Below are 17,977 nucleotides of genomic sequence, written 5' to 3' on the forward strand. Positions count from 1 at the left end.
AGACACTTTTTTAATCCTCCTATGCATAGGAGAAGGATCAGTTGCTTGGGTCTTTACTCTGCGCTACACTGGTGCTGGTGTATTTGGCTTATCTTCTTTCTCCTATTTTCCTTCCTTATCCTTCATCCCTCTAGTCATATGCTTCAGTGGTGCCAATTTGGAGTAGCTGTTTGGTTTGTTGTTCTTTACCAATAAAAAACAATTGCAATAGCTATTTCCTTCATTATATGCAATGAATGTTCAGGCATGCAATTTATCTAGCATTTATGGAATATACTACTTCCTTGTTCTATAGTTGCAGAATTATTACTATTTTTGGCAATATTAAAGTGAGCTTAAAGTGAGCTTTACCCATAAGCCATCACCCTACATACTATTAACTATCATCATAAAAATGCAGCACAAAATGAAACTAGGTTTCCACATTGCACTGAGAGTTGCTGGGATACAGGGGCAATACCTCCCACTGCCATATATTGATCTCGTAGTTTATATGCAAATAAAACTCCAAAGCGTTTTCCTAGATAAACACTATCAAGCTTGGATCTTTCAGTTCCTTGTAAATGTACTAAAATCTACAGGTGGAAAAAATAGCTCTGCCAAATTTATAATATTCAGTGACATAAAATTTATTTTGAACATAACTTTGGTATGAATTTACTTACTTTTTGCAATGCACTGTATTTTTATATGTCCTGCCTTGACTATTGTGGGAAATTACTTGTAGAAGAGCCTAAACCATTCATTAGTAGATAATCTCACATCCTTATTTGTGAATCACAGGCATATGTGAATTTTTTAATTTCATTTGCATTTTCTTTAAGATTTTTATCTTGTTATGGCTTTAAATCCCCTTTTGAGATGTTTATGTATGGGTGCATATTTTTGATTTCCATTTGATTTTTATCTTTATCAAACTTCCAAATTATATTTTATTGGCACTGTGTTTTGGCTTTTCTATAAACTGGGCTAAACTTACTATGGCACAAATTTGTTTCCTTAAAAAGAGTTATAACTGGCTCTGTGTACAATTAAATTTCAAGTAGAAACTATCGTACAAACTTATAGAAATATTGTTATAGTCCTATTAAAAATAAACACAAAATCAGAATCGATTATTTTATGTAGAAACAAATAAAAGTAGACATAATGACCTTTTTCTTAAAAAATGGCATACTCTATGTGTGTATGTGTATGTGTGTGACAACAGCAAACAGATGAGTTCCTTAGAACATAGCAAAGTTAATCTAACCAGAACATTGTAGTTAATTATAAAGCTAGCCAGGACAATGTCATGAAATTTGGTCCATTTCATAGGTATAGACATTGTTAGAGTCACAGAATACCAGGCTGTGTTTTCCTCTTTCCTATGATATGACTGTTAGTATCATACATGAAGAATATGCCTAGCCACAAACAAATTTAGACCGATTTTATACACATGATATTTCTCTAATGTTCTGTACTCTTCACTGTGATTTGAATGCTACTATTTAATTCTGCCTATCTTAAAAATTAAATAAATTCAAAGCAACTTTCCTTTGTGAATAATACCATGAAACTGAATCTTTTAGGGTTTCAAAATATAGAAAAAATGAGATCCCTTTTGCCTATCATTACCATGATGACAATTATGAATTGACCTATAATGAATATTAATTAAATGAATATTAAGTAATGACACTGATGAAACATTTATTGAGAACTGACAATGTACTTTATCCCCATTCTTTTGACAAAGAAAAAAAAAAAGGAAGAAAACTGCATAGGTGCAAATCATCAAATAATAGGTAGGTTATGTAGAAAATTTCAAGGAGATACATGAGTCCTGTGGCTGCAGCTGAAGGTGAAAGAGGTAAGTCAAACAGAAGAGCAAAGAAGCCCAGACAGTATAAAAGTAGAACATGAAGCTCAGAGCAGCACGCTCCAGCCTCAACCAAGTGTTCACACCTCCCCACCACACACTTCATCTATGGAAGCTCAAGAACTGGGGTAAGGAAGTTACAGACTGTTCGCAAGTTTGAGAATTGTAGAGAATTCAGATGTATCCCTCATCGTAACACTGGCTGATGTTCACCATTGAGGTTTTTATTATTAATTCACACTTGCGTGAGGTAAGTGATAGGTAGACGCAAAAAGATCCCATAATAACCGAGCTGTGAAGAAGACTCGCACACCATATTCACTCCCTAACAGACCTTCTGACATTCTGTGGAGTAGTGACTTAGTTTAACACATGCTCTAAGGAAGACTTCACATACCCTATGCTATTTAAGATGTAATCACCATATTTACAATGTATAATTTAGAATGCTTAAAATTGTGGAAGAGTAAGAGAGATCGGAAGAGGAGAAGTTAATATGGCATATGGTTCTCTGAGGGTGTTATACGTAGGACTACGTAGATGGCTGCTGCAGTAACACCATAATTGGCCACATTACAGAGTTAGCAGTGAAGGAGAAAGAGGTAGAATCGGAACCATTTGACTCAAAGCTAAGGAATATTCTTAGATCCTAAATCACTCAAATAATTTTCTTTCACTTTATATGATCTAAGAAGCATCACTATTTATCAGGTTGGCATTTGTATAAACTTCTTTACTAAAACTTAGTAATATTCTATATTTATTAGATAGTATTCCACAGGAATGCCTCAGTTGTCCAAAAGGAGAGAAAATGCTAAATGGATCAATTCTTTAATATGCATTTTCTTATTGTTAATGGATACTACTTTGATTATGCATTACAGTGATACGTTTGAGTTTAAAAGGAGATGAGATAATCATTTGAAGCTTATTTAGGATTAAAAATTAATTATATCTGTCAATATGTGGTGTCTATTTCTCACAAATAGCTCATCTATTATGGTCCTGTGTTGCAGATGGGCATGCAGTATAGATAAAAATAACAGAATTACTGTAAAACAGAAATAGTTCTAGAACAAAATAGCATGTGACAGTGATACCTTGCACTGCTGGGTAGGAGAAGTCAGGAGAGACTGGCCTTTTTGAAGATTTCCACTAAGAGATTACTCCTACCAAAATAAGGGATGGGCAAAGTGGTAGCCACAACAGTATTTACATTGCATGTGTTCTTCTTCAGAAATTATGTGGCTATTCCTCACACAAATTCCTAAATTATAATTATATATATTTCAATATTAAGGCAGCATGCCACATGACATATCTAGTTTAGTTGCAGGAACATATGAAAAAGATCTATGTACCACAAAGGTTATTTATTATAAGGTTCTTTTATATTACTGAATTAAAGTCTTAAAATGTACATCCTTTTACATTTTAGGAATATTTAGTTATTTTTACAATTAAAGCTTAAAATTTAAATTTTAAGTTATAATGCAATCCTAATAATATAAAGATGATACAGACTAATCATTTTTTTAATGCTAGATATATTTTATACAAGTTTTTCTGAACTAACACAACGTTCTCCATTGACCAAAGAGAGATGTTATTAGCTCATCTGGTAAAATAAGAAATAATTGTCAGGACCTACATGCAAATTACTCAATGTGTATAGTCAAGATTTGCCTATCTAATTATTTTTCCACCTACAGCAGAGGAGCAGCCACATGCTTAGATGAAATTTAGGCCTTATCTCATCTTATATTTCAGATGTGTATGTGGTATTAAGTTCTATAATTTATATATAATCGTGTACACTACGCCTACATACAAATATTTATAGATAATTCATATATATATATATATATATATATATATATATATATATATATGTCATTCTGAGCATCCCGAATGAAATGGCATTATCTTATATCACACATAAATACAAGCATTTTGTTAAATATTCTGCACACAATTACCCTATGCTACTTTCTCTCCCCTAAGTCTCCCAAGTCTCTTTTCTGAAAGTTTTACTGAGTGATCTGTGACTGATGAACTATCTGTGTTCTTATTTTATATTCCCTTTACTTATAACACCCCAAATAAAGGTTACTCAGGTTTTTCTCAGTCATTACAACAAGTGATGATTCCAATAGAGAAGACTCTTGACTTCCATCAAAAAATATTCTAGCACCAATACTAAGGTCCACATAGTTAGTCGTGCCATGTCCCTTTCATTCGTCACTGACAGAGTAATCATTGGAACAAGTTCTTGCAGTTATTCTGAGTAGTGTTAGGAGCAGCATCCAATAAACCATTCTCAGAGTATCTTAACTTTTAAATATGTAGTGAACACCCTGCACACCCAGACACGTGGCTAAAGATTTCCTTCATCTGAACTAATCCAACATAAAGTTAATTCCAAACTTCTGGTCTTTGTTATAACAACATTCTTCAGGCTATACTTATGTTGTCATGTTGTAGATGTCTTTTTGATCATGTATCTCACAGTCCCACATCCAATATCTCTTCTCAATGCTTAAAGTTATATGTCACACAGATAGCAACTTCTCATTTTATGAAACAAAGTGAATTATGAATAAACTATTTATAGAAAATGAACTTAATTTTTTGACAATGTAACTGCATCTTTCATTCTCATGGTCCATTTGACAGTGAGGAGCTAAAACAAAGGGGTATTAGATATATTGGGAAAACTTTTAGCAACCAGAACTACTTCAGTAGAAAACACTGACAGTTTCAAATGATGGTAAGGATTCAGAATGCTATTTCTGATCTGAGAAACACTAACCCTAAACTAACACCATCTCTATGGTAATTAAACTTCTGCATTCAAGGTGTTATAGCAAACATAAACAAAGGCATAGGCCCCAGAAAGATTAATTCATTGCCATGAGATAAGAGATTAATAGCTGCACAGCTCCAAGTATACTGAACAATACTGAAATGTGTCTTTTAAGAGGGTGAAGGTTATGGCCCATGAATCTCATTTCAATAGAACTGTCTTCAACAAAAAAGCAACAGTATAATGCCTTGCAAGTAGCCTTTTACTTCTTTGACATTTTGTATGGTGTGATATGGATGAAGTAAGTGGCCATTTTATAATATCTACACTCAACACCTCTGGCTTCATGAAGAATACTGTCTCAAAAACCTTAGGCAAAGACAAAAAAATAAATAAAATGGGTGAATCATCCAATAAAAAGCCACTTAGACATTTTTTATTTTGTTTAAGACCTACTAGTTTTAAATAAATACTAAAAATGTAGAGCAGACAAAAGTGTAAAATCCTGCCTGGGATGGCCAATGAGGCTCTACCAGTTAGAAAGGTTAAATGGCCACCAGTTTGAACAGTTTACCAAATTTTCTAGGCTGAACATAAAACATGAGCTTTAAAATGGTCAATGGATGTAATATTCAATGTATTTATTGCATTATACAAAAAAATGGTCTTTCACTCTTGTTTTGCATGGCAGTAGAAATCTTAAGATGAAGTAATGTCACCTGTTTTATTAACATACACAAGACTACTGAGGCTTTAGGAGACAGGTGTGCTTTGAGAATTACAAGCAGCTCAATTATCCTTCTTTTCCAGTGTCCATGTTTTGAAAAGATAGAATGGAGTTGATCCAGTTAAGAACTTTCGTTACCATAGAAGGTTTGAAATTCAAATAAGGAATTGTGGCAATCGTTTTGTACATGAAAGAGACAATTTATGTTTTAGATAGTAGACCCACAAAGCAGCTTAGAGACACGTTAAAAGAAAGCAGGATTGTAAGAATGCCACTGAGAAATACAATCCCAGGTGACAAAGTTGTCAAAGAGGCATGGGGAACCATGACATCTCATTAGGAAGAATAGCAAAAGTGTTAAAACTGAGACACGAGAAGCAAGACCCAAGTGATACAGCAGTAGCCATCAAGGTGGCATTGTAACCCTGCAAAGATTCTGAAACAGCCAGGACTGAGTGAATCACAACGACAGTGATCTAAATGTAAGTAAGGATTTTCCCCAGGCAGCAACACATTCCATAAACCATATTCTAATGATTCAATAGCAAAAGCTGAGATACAAATCATGATAGATACCACATAAATATTGAAAATAACTATTCAGAATCAAAAGTATTCAAAGGCAGGCATGGAATTTTTGCCTACATGATGGGAAGGCAGGAATATTCATGTAAAACATGCTAGCAAATCTTCAACTCCCAAAAGAAAGGAATGATGGAAAAGCTGCACCCCATAATTGATATTATATGACACAGTCTGGCAGGAAGGGCTCTCACTGAGCAGGGTATGCCACATTAATCTTAACGGTAGAAAAACAAATCAGAATTTTGTAGGAATTAAAACCTCAAAGATGCATTTAAGTCATCAAAATTACAAGTTTTTGTAGAAAGAAAAATAATGTTAAAATTATGATACTTTCATTTTCTAAATGCATAAAGATAGCAATAAATTAACTTAAAATCTATTTTCTGACGTTCAATAATTATAAATAATCTCATTTATTATGCATGTTTAACAAGTATTACACTGTAAAAATATTAAAAGTAATAATTACCTTCCTTAGCAGCTGTAGATATTTTCTTTCTTTTAGTAATTTAACACAATAAAAAGTTTATAATAAGTTTGTATGCAAAAGTATTTTAAAACACCATCAGTATTGTGCAGATAATCACAAAAATGAATTATAAGTAGGTGAAAATTGAGTAATTTGATTAATTTCTCAGTTGACCTTTACAAATGTATTTGTGTAACATTTCTTAGTTGTTGTAGTCTAATTATATAAAACCAAAGCTCTAGACATTAAAGTCCTGTGTTGTTTTTGAAGAGAATGATGTGTGTTACAAATATAACATTGTTTTGTGAAATAACTTTTCATTCAGCATCAATTAGGATTCTGAAAATGAACATTATCTTTGAATACTTATTTAAATCCTTATTACGAGTCTTCATAATTACTCCCCACTCCATTTATCATTTCAATATTTATTTAATAGGTATTTAGCCTGTAGGTAGCAACATTTATTGTTTATTAATTTAAATGAAACATCTACTAGGAATGCATAAAGTATTTTAAGATCGGTATCATCACTTCAAGGTAGACTCTGACCTAAAAGAGAGACCTCAAAACTTTAGACATAGAATGTACATTCCTAGCAAAAATGCCCCCCAAGAATAACCTAATTTTCTGGAAAGCTACATCTATAAAATATGTAAAATGTAGATGCATTCTGCCCATACAATTTTCGGTTAAGTACAGAGTGACTAAGAGACAACACCTGAGTCTGCTTCAGTTGGGCACCACTTACCCCACTATGTATGCACAAAAGGAAGAAGACAAGGCCATGATCAGAGAGAGGTTTTTGCTCTGGAGTTATGGTGTGGGTTAGACTGACAGAACTGTGCCTTAACTAATGAAAAATTATTTCCAGAAATGCTCATTGGTATAGTGTTTCAGTTTCTCACAGTATGCACAACTGACACCCAAATGATAAAGACAAACTCACCAATACAACTGGGCAGATTGTTGTGGGTGGCAAAATATGGTCCTTCAAGGGTCCACAGTCACATTCAGGCTTCAGATGAGAAGCACATTTATTGTGCAGCTAGGAAAGGAGACAGGAGTAATATCAAATCGACATGACAATAGCATCCAGGGAAGAGTTAATTGCAGACTAGTTACAATAATATATTAAAAGTATATTAGAAGAATTGTCAGAACAAACAGGCTCAGACACTTCCTGAAAATTTTATACTAAACAACACTGTTTTCTTTTACCAAGACAATTTATCACCAACTACAGTGTTTCCTTGCTTATCCTTCAATATAATCTTGAAACCACTGTGCACTGTTGATGCTTCTTTATTTCTTTTTGACCCTCATGTTTTCTCAAAGTCATTCCAAAGTGCACAGCTCAGTATGGGGCATAATTGATCCCATCATTAGTTTTAACTTTGTAATTCAATATGTAAATGTAACCTGAGATTCATCTCAGTAGGAGCAGGATATAAATAAAAGAAGATGATTATGATTATAAAAGTGGATCTTTATATTGTATTTACCAGCTCGACATTAGGTTAACATGTAATCATATAATGTGATATTTATTTTACAATCTGTATGAACCTTAGCTGATATTTTTTATCAACCTTGATCACTAGTTTAAGTTAAAATGTAACTATAACAAAATGATAAAGTGGTGATAGTTTGAAATCAAAGAGATGGTTTTTATCAAAGATTTGATGAAAATAATTCTCACTCAAAGATATTCAGAAATTTCTCCCTTCACCACCTGATAGCTATTTAGTGCAAAATACTTCATGTGTGTTGTTAAAATATTAAAATCACAGTAGTTTTCAGTTTCAGTTTATCCAATCCTTTGTGAAGGTCATTCCCTTTAAGCCTTAGCTGTATTAACTCCTCTGTATACGCAGTTAATTGGCCACTGAGTTTAGGCTTCTTGTTGATTTAATGGTGGTGATAGAACTGCACTGAAGGAGGCTGAGTGCTGTCCTGTACTCTTCAGCATTTGTCACACAGAGGCCCCACTTCAAAGTTCATGCTATGATTCATGCCCATCAGGCTGTGTTATACGAAATAGAAGTAATTTTACACGTCTATCTACAATCAGTGTCTCCTTTTCACAGTAGCACATAAACTTCTTTATATAAACGTGGGTCACGATTCCTTTTAGGCACTGCTAATCTTTGCCAAAAGATAAAAGGCACTCAAGACACAGAAGCAGCTGAGTCCTTGTATAGAATAGAACTAAATAAACCTACATTCTGCCCGGGCAATAAAAATGCAACTAACTTAAAATAACTCTAAAATATATTATTGGTTTATTGAAATTATTCTCATAAAATAAATATGATCCTGGATATATAGATTTATAGGTGAGCTGTCAAGGGGTGAAGTGAAAATTATCCCATCGAAATTTTATGTAAAGATCAAAATCTTAACTCCTGATATGAGTGAATGCGACCCTTTTTTTGCAAATATAGCCTATGTTAATATACTCAAGCTAGAATATAATCATGTTGAATGTGTCTCGCCCTTAACTGCAAGCTTTATAATGAGAAGGAAATCTGGACAGGAAATACTGACACAGAGGGAAGGCCACATGAGACAAGCCAGCTTGAGATTAATGTTGTCTTTACAATGCAAGCAACACCAAGAATTTCTAGAAACTACCAGCATCTGGTAAAAGACAAATTATTTATTCCTAAATTCTTCATAGGGCTAATAGCCTTGCTGACATTGTTATCCTAAGCTTTTTCTCTCCCAGGATGTAAGAGAATACATTTATGTTGTCTTAAACCATTTAGCTTATGACATTTTGTTATAGAAGTTCTAGAAAATAAGTTCATTGAGAGAGTTAAAACTCAAAGCAGACCCTAAGTATTGAGTCTCCACTGGATTTTGCCTTGTCACAAAGATTGAGTTTTTAACTTTTTGATATCCTGCAACTACCTTAAAACTGAAGCAGAAGCTAAAACATTCTGATAAGACAATCTCTGTGTGTACATGGGGAGACTGTGTTGAATTCATACTCCGTGGGACATCCTAAAGTGTTATGTTGCAGAAAATGTAGGTGAGGAAGGAACATGCAGCCTCAGGCCAACAGCTCACAAACAGCATTTGAGTCTCAACTTTGAGAGTTCTTCCATCTCATATATTTCCAATATAAACAGTAAGTAAAATTAGTGACAGATTTTTGCACTTAGGCCCAAATGGAAGGAATTAAGGACTTTGAAATATTTAGTTGAACAGGAGACTAGAGTAAGTGAGGGTATAACTCAATATATCTGAATGCTGCCTTTATGGATCTAAGTCCAGTAAAATATTTTCAAGTTTCATAATGTCCTATATCTCGGAAGTTTTCTAATCAGTCTTAGAGAAGCATCAGCATGTAGCACAGTGCATAACATAAAGAAGCATCAGAAAAATAGGGACACATGTTAAAAGGAACATGTCTTAAGAGATTTATATCAACTAATCATGTACTAGAATACCTTATTTTTCTGAAAACTATAATCACACATCTTGAAGGGGTATTCTAATGCCTATCCAGTCCATGTTATTGTTTGTAGGGGGAAAGGTCAAAGCTGTGGACAACGTGGTTAAAGGACTGACCATTTTTACAAGCTGTGAATCCAACTTTGAAGCAGCTGTCACTGATGCCGAAAATTGCTCAGAAATGTACCTGACAACAAGACAGAAACTAAAATCCAAACAACCAACCAACTAGCCAAACAATAAAAACAAATTAAAAAATAGCTGCAAATCTAGACCATCAGTCATAAATGATTGTGTTATCTGTATTGTAAACTGAAAATTGTCTAAATAAAAAAGAATCTATTAAAAATACAGGTATCAACTAAATAGAAATTATGTAATAGAATTAAAACAAATTGGTTTTCTTTAGGTTACTAATGATAATTGTGTTTCCTGAGAAGCTATGTAGGTGTCTTTTCAATAAGTGATCACAAAGGGAAATTTGTCAAAATCTATCACCAACCATAGCAAGGTGCTAAGATAGGCACTGTTTTTTAAGTACACTTTTTTACAGTCTATGTTGAGCAATCCCTAAATTCAAATACGGACAGTATTTGGAGATGGAGCCTTAGGGAGCTAACTTGAACTAGATGGACATATGAGAGTAGTCCCCGAGAGGATAGGCTGGAAGACAATATTTATTTTGTCTTATATAATGGCATCTGCCAAGTTATGACTCTAAAAGAAAGGTTTAATATGACATGCTCCCTGACCTGAAAGTAGTGTAAGAAGCACATCCCTTGTTATTAAAATCTCCCGAGTTTGTGACATTGTGTGATAGCAATAAAATGAAGTTAGGACAACTTGTTTCCATGTCATCCCATGCATTAGAACACATAAAAAATACAGAGTTGGCAAGATGCCCAGGATTGTTGACTGTCTTCAAGGGCCCAAAGTAAGCAAAGACAAACAGAAGTCTTCCTTGAGTTTATAAATGAACTGGATCACAGATGCATCCTGCCTCTTGAGTAGAATTTCCATGAGGAATAGTACCTACCTTTCAATAGTCATTTTGAAAATGTTGTTCACAGCTATCTTTTCATATTTTTAAAAGATGGCATATAGAAAAGTAAAGCTTATTTTTAAGATACCCAGAAACTCTCTTTCAGGGTAATAGATAGAGGCATATATCTAGTAAAGTCAAATAATATGAACCAGCTTTTCTTGGACTTGAATTAACACTTGGAAATAATTTCAGAATTTGACAGCTCACAGTAGCACCTAATTTAGAGCCAGCTCTGTGTTTATTAGTAAAATCTGTCTCAAGTTTGGATAAAAAAGTGTGTGAGTCTGTGTGTGTGTGTGTGTGTGTGTGTGTGTGTGTGTTATGGAGAGGTGTTGAGCTAATGGTAGAAATGAAGAGTAGAAAAAGGAAAAATAGGAAAAGTATTCATTAGAACTTAGAGATTCATATACAAAAAATTAGTTCTTCTTACAAATAAAAGTTCAATGATATGGCTTAAAGAAATATATTTGTTAGTTGACACTTTCACATGAAATCAATATTTTACAAACTGGGGATACTTCCTTAAGTATTTGCTAAATATTAAGCTGTCTATTGCTTACAAAAACTTTTGACAATGACAAAAGTGTCACTGTCAGGAGCTTATTGTTTTCATTGAAAGTATATTCTTAGATGATAACAAGTTACTAATTCAGATGGATAAGATAGGCATTCTCTTGCTAATCTCAAACAGTTGTATGCAGCTCACATCCTAGTGATTCCTGCCTGATAAGAACTCATCTTTTCTTGATTAGAAACAACTCAACACACAGAGTAAACACCATGCCAAGGACACACTCAGCAGATGTGAATCAGGCCTGGCAGCATGGTCTCAATGGTGGCAGGACAAAGCAGCAAAAAGAAACAAAAACCAAGATGAGCGTTTGTCTGGCTCAAAGGAATAAAGTTGAAAGCACAGGAAATATTTGCTTAAGTAGGAGATACAGCTTTTCACTATTGTTTTCCTGGGTGTTTACCAGTTTTCCATGTTAGGTAGGAAGCTTTACAGAAGAGCTACAATGTCCTTCTAAGACCTTGCTTTGGGCCTACAAGATGCCTGTCTGCAATAGTATATACATTTCACTGACTTAAAAGTACAGAAATGGATGGTTATCATTTATGTTTTAAGATTTATTAACCATTCTAATGAAATTTGAGCATTACAAGTTATTAAATTTTATCTCAAAATAAAATTTAAGTCTGGACCATGACTTAAATTTTATTTTGAGATAAAATTTAAAGATGAAGTGCATTTGAGATATTTAACATGAAGATTACCATATTACTCATTATAGTGAACCTGAGGATTTCCTCAAAACCTGACATCCCCTTAAGATCATCAGATGACTAAGGAAAAAATGGAGGCAAATGGGACTATAACATTGATGGCACACAGAAATGAAACCACTGGAGAACAACTCAGTCTTTCTTTAAAAAAGGAAGTAAAGTAAAATAATAAAATCGAAGAAGAAAATATTAGCATCAAAGAAAACGTCAATGGAAATAAAGAACTGGACTTGGTTCCTAGTAAGTATTTAAGACTAGTATAGTCCAAGTAATGGGATATTTTAAATAAAAGCTGGGGATAAATCATGACCTCCTCAGGGGTTCTTGGGCAGATACCCAGCTCTAACAGGGAGGTCAACCTTGAAGGAGGATACAAGAACTTGTGCTTCTTAAATCTGTGCTTTGTAGAATTCAAAATCAAAACAAGGTAAGTGGTGGAGAGGCTGCATTCATTGTCATGGAATTATTATAGTTAGCTGAAGAGGGCATATTATAACAAATTAGGATTTTCAAAAGATTTTTTTTTCTGGTGGTGCTATGGCAGCCTACATATAGGAGAAGTACCTTCTGTCAGGGAAATAAGCCAAGAGAGTCTTACTCCAATCTAGTGGGGAGGGGGTGCTAAGAGCTTGTACTAAGGTTGGGAACATGAAGTCAAAATCTCAGATCTGGGAGAGATATTTTAAGCAAGACATGTAAGGGCTTAGCACTAGGCTCTATGAAGGAGATAAATGTGAAAGAAAAGAAAAACCTGACTTCCAACTCGCATAGTAACTGGAAACATCATTAGAGGATCAGCTCTTGTAAAGAGCAGGGTAAGAGTTGAGGAGTTGCTCTTGAGAATGCAGCTCTCTGGACCATAACATAAAAGTTAGTGATGCTTGAAGCCACACAATTTCCTATTGTCTTTCAGGATGCAAGTTGTTATTCTGACTAGGCCTAGGAAATTTTCATTTATAAATTCTTACCAAGATGAGACCACAGTTCCCTGAATATTACTCATGGCATGCCCCATGGCCACCAGGGTTCACATAGGTACCATGGCTGATTTTACCTATTGCCCACAGAGTTGATAGTACGGTCACTAAGCATTTACTAAGTATGTGCTCCATTTGTAAACCTATCTACACTGACTTTTTAACGCATTTAATCCTTACAACAATCCTATAATTTAGGAATTATCAACTCCATTTTAGAGTGTAAGAATATTGTCCCAAACTGAAGCTATCCATGGATACAGAGGCACAGTTTATAAGTGACGTGGGGCATAGTAATACTCTGCATTTCTCAAGTTGTGACTTCAAGTCATACGAAGTAAGTAATAGCTTTTGGAGAAAGACTGAAGTGCAGCTATACTTCATCCTCTCATCTTCTGGTTAAGCAAGTTTCTCATGGAATCCACTTGGGTGGGTCTTTAAAAAGCTCATTACAGGCAGGACCACATTCCAGCACTCCCAGAGCGTGAAGATGACATTTGGTTCTTTAGACATATGTCACATTAGGCACTGTTACTCGAGATAGCAGTCTCAGGCTAGCATTTTCATAAAACAGCTCAAGAAAGCTCTCAATAATACTAAGTATATAGATATTTTCAGGTGAATATATTCTGACACTAGCTCCAAAATTGAAAAATTAATAAAGGTGTCCCTACTGTTGCTGTAAGTTAGAATTATGAAGTACTCAGTGACAGACATGATAAAACAAAGTGGTAAGATGAAGAGAATTGAATAGCAAACTTCCAACCATCTCAGGTCTACAGACCTAGGAGATCAATTCCTATCTTTCAAGCTGAATAGTCACTCACAAATATTATGTTTTAAGAAATAGAAAACCTAATAATAATAGTAGTAGTAGTAGTAGTAGTAGTAAGAATAGTAAAAATAATAATAGCAACATATCCAATACACTATTTTTAAGTTTTATAAATGTGAAAAAGTCAATCCTGATATTTTTTAATTTTAGCCTAACCTAAAATTAAGATATGCTGCATAAAATTATGTTGGGCTTTGACTTCTAGAAGTAAAGTTACATAGTCTAGTAATTGTTTAGTTTGCCAAACACACTTTATATATATATATACATACATATACAATTGTTTTTAAAAATGAAATTGCTATGGCATTTTTAAAATTGAGCATTGATTTGTTCTTGCAATAGCTAAACAGTTTATTGTAATAACTAAAGTCTTCAAAAACATAACTGCAGTTTGAAATGTAGATCAACTTGATTTTTTAAATTATTCTCTGTATGTGTGGTGTGTGTGTGTGTGTGTGTGTGTGTGTGTGTGTATGACGTTTAAGAACACTGTTTAACCTGTATGTTTGGACCGAACCTTGTAGTTCTACCAAAACCTGCTTTGCCAACTGTTACAGTGCCCTCTGCTGTTTATTCTGACAAAAGAGTGCAAAGAGCTAAGGACTAAGAAACCATTCTGTGAGAAAGAAGGAAAGACACCCAAGCAGACTAATAAAAACTCAGAAGAAAGAAAGGTTTGCTTATGCTAATTTCAGAAATTAAACAGATATAGTAATACCATCTAATAACTGTGTTTATTCAAAAGTTATTTGAAGCGGTTTGACAGTCAACCAGGTGGAATCCTAAAGCTTTGGCCATTGTGCTTTTCCCCTAATTATTACTACACCAAAACCTCTTGTGTCCCAGTTCACCAAGTATCTGGAGGTTAGGAACATACATGAGAGAATGGTTTGGTATGCCCTGAGAAGCCATGATACCCAAGCAGTAACGACCTTCTTCTCTTTGCCAGCTTTCATTTGTGGTTTCTGATTGCTTTCCTGGGAACTGCTAGAACCCACTCCATGGGCCCTTGTGTGAAAAGCATGTGAAGGCGTCATCTCTAAAATCCTGAATACTAGGGAGAAATCTGATTCTCTGGCCGATGAAATAAGAACACCCCCCCCCTCAACCCCCCCCCAAATTTTAGCTGATTCATTCCAACTTCGAAGCCCTTCCGGCGCAGTGCTGTCATGGTACTCACTGTCATCTGACACCAAACACAGTGCAGCCCTGTGAGGCCCTGGTAGCATTTCACTGTTTTGTGGCACTTATCACACTTGGTAGGGCAATTGCCTTCGACCCAATAGTGGTGCATGACCTAGAATAGAAGAATAACAGGGTGGTAAAAGGCGCTATCCATGGAAACACGTGTAGAAAGCTTGTGTTGCCAGACTTACGTCCGTGTTCTTCTTGGACTTCACATAGGTCTTGATGCAGGAGGGCGGGGCTCTGGCCACACAGCGTTCATGGACCGTATACTTGCAGACTGAAAGGAAACAGGTACACAAATTCAGAGCTGACCCTGGTCCTGATTGCAAATTTACGAGGGAAAAGCGGCTTTAACAGATGCTCATTTTGCATCCACTGTTCTCTAATCAATCCAATCAGCCGCATCAAGGAAAAAAGTCCAAGTCGGCTGTTTTTATCATGGAATGCAAAAGGCCAATTAGTACAGGAAATAGTATGCATATGAGAAACCAAGGCTCCTCTATCATGGCATAGCAGGAACAGGAAATGCTTAATTAAATCAGTCCTTGCTCAAATTTTTCACAATAATTCCCAGATGACAAAAATATTAAAGACAAATTGATGACTGGCAAATGGCTTTGTGTCATTTGCTAGAAGGAAGAGGTCTATATTTCATAAGTATAGGCATAAGAGCAGCTGGCAGGCACGGGAGCAAATGTCTGTGTGCTTCTACTATTGACTTATCTAAACTTTAAATGGTAGATTTGTCTACTGCTGAAGAATAGATTCTGCCAACCATGCCAGGCTTTCAAGGAAGTTCATCCTTCATTTTCCATCATGATACTGTTTCTTCAAACAACCACCTTCACCAGGCAACAGATGGTGCCAGGAAGCAAAAATTTATATGAAAAAAAAAACCACATTTATACCAGCAAATGTATATATGAATGCATGTATATAATCTAGGCTTCAAAACAAAACGTATTTGGAGGTGCATCCCCACATCTCCTGGTTTCTCTCTAAATATTAGTAGGGCCTCCTGCACTTGATGTTCTACTTCATAATTCATAAATATTTAGAAGAATATTTGCTTTTTTTTAAAAGCAAACAGATCAACAACTTAAAAATCCAGTTCTTGAAATATGAATGAAATTTATGTCATGCTCACGGTGTTTACTAAAAAGACTCAAAAATATCCTGTCTGTGAGTTCTGACAACAGCCCGGAAAAACACATATCTTTTAATATGATTTCATGGTGGTGCTCATGTTATGAGTGTTCACCTAGTAACCATTTTGTAAACAGCAAAATCCTGTCTTTTTATATTATGCCACACCCCTTCTTTGAGAGTTATCTTGTTTCAGTTAATTAAATCTGCCCAAAAATCTTTACTCCCTTAAAAAGTTAAAGATGTTCTGAGATAGCTTTGTTTTGTTTCGTATTGTTTTGAAATGGAAAATATTCTAGTATATCTGGATCTTCCAACATTGTCATTAGAAATGTTCCTCTTATGTGATATTTGACAAATGTTATATAACCTTCAAAATATCCCACTAATTTATAAATTATATACATTATGACATTAAGTATAGTTCTTAATGTTAAATAATATACCTAGAGAAACAAAGTCTTAAAACATATTACATAGCAGAGGTTGATATGGCTGAATTGCTGGATCAGTGGAGAACTTATCCTTATTTCAAAGAACATAAACTTTATTTTAGGTAAAAATGCTATAGATTAAATCAATACTAGATGATTTTATAAATTAACTAACACATATTTACATACAGTCTCTTAGCAAATTTCTAACTGGTAATATAGATTTATTAGAACAAAATAAATCTTGAGAGACAAGGAAACTGAAATTATTAAGATGAGCATAACTTATAATGCCTTATATTCCAATATCTAGATTCATATGAAGATTTGCCTTCATGTAAAAAATGTATCAGAGATATTGCAAAGTTTGTTCAGCAGATAAAGCACTTGCTACACAATGACTATAGTTCAGATCTCAAAAACCCATTTAAAAATTGACCATCTGTGAGTACCTCAGTGTACTGGAGGCAGAGAGAAAGTCTCCCAGGTGCAATATGACTAGCCAAAGAGGTTGAGATATGAGTCAATATGAAAATCTGGGTCAGTGTATAATGTGGAGAAAAATCATTAGATATTAATCTTCGATCTCCACATGAACACACATGCATGCACAATCACAGACACAAGAACACACTCCCACCCACCTACCTACCCTCCCCCTCACACACTTGTGTACTCAATAAATATGTAAGACCTAGAGCTGCAAATGGTTAACTTATGAGGGGACTATCAAATGCAAATTAAGATACAAGTATGAGAAAACAGTGAAAAATGTCTAACTACTCCAAGGAGAAGTGAGAAACCCAAATACATAAAAATTAAACTACAATACAAAGAAATACCTATGGAATTGGAATACATCATTTATTTCCTTTGAAAGGAAGTTGGCCAGTAACCTGAGCATTGAGAAGCTACAGGGACCTGTGCACCATAGGCATGGCCTGAGGTATGTCACACAAATAGGAGAGCTGTCTGAGCTCAGGTTTTCCTCAAGCAAGGTGATGACATGCAGCAGAGCCAGTGAACTCACAGGAGCAGCAGAGGCCCTGCTTCCCCACGCCAATCAGCATGTTCAGGCAGAGATTGCAGTAGGCAGGCTTGTTAAAGTGCTTGAGTCGCCACACATGCTGCCCATCATCCTTCACATTCTGC

At 34.8% G+C, this 17,977-nt stretch overlaps 1 protein-coding gene across 1 annotated transcript in view; it reads right to left on the minus strand.

Moving 5' to 3' along the window:
* Dgkb (diacylglycerol kinase beta) overlaps positions 1–17,977 on the minus strand; it is a 750,451-nt gene that overhangs the window by 452,575 nt on the left and 279,899 nt on the right. Inside the window, exons 9-12 of the mRNA XM_052185925.1 lie at positions 17,856–17,973; positions 15,434–15,522; positions 15,238–15,354; positions 7,401–7,499 (exon numbers count right to left, since the gene is read on the minus strand). Coding sequence (XP_052041885.1) covers positions 7,401–7,499; positions 15,238–15,354; positions 15,434–15,522; positions 17,856–17,973 — 423 coding nt within the window. The remainder of the gene's footprint in view (positions 1–7,400; positions 7,500–15,237; positions 15,355–15,433; positions 15,523–17,855; positions 17,974–17,977) is intronic.

Source organism: Apodemus sylvaticus, chromosome 6, assembly GCF_947179515.1.
Source record: "Apodemus sylvaticus chromosome 6, mApoSyl1.1, whole genome shotgun sequence".
Classification (NCBI taxonomy): Eukaryota; Metazoa; Chordata; class Mammalia; order Rodentia; family Muridae; genus Apodemus; species Apodemus sylvaticus.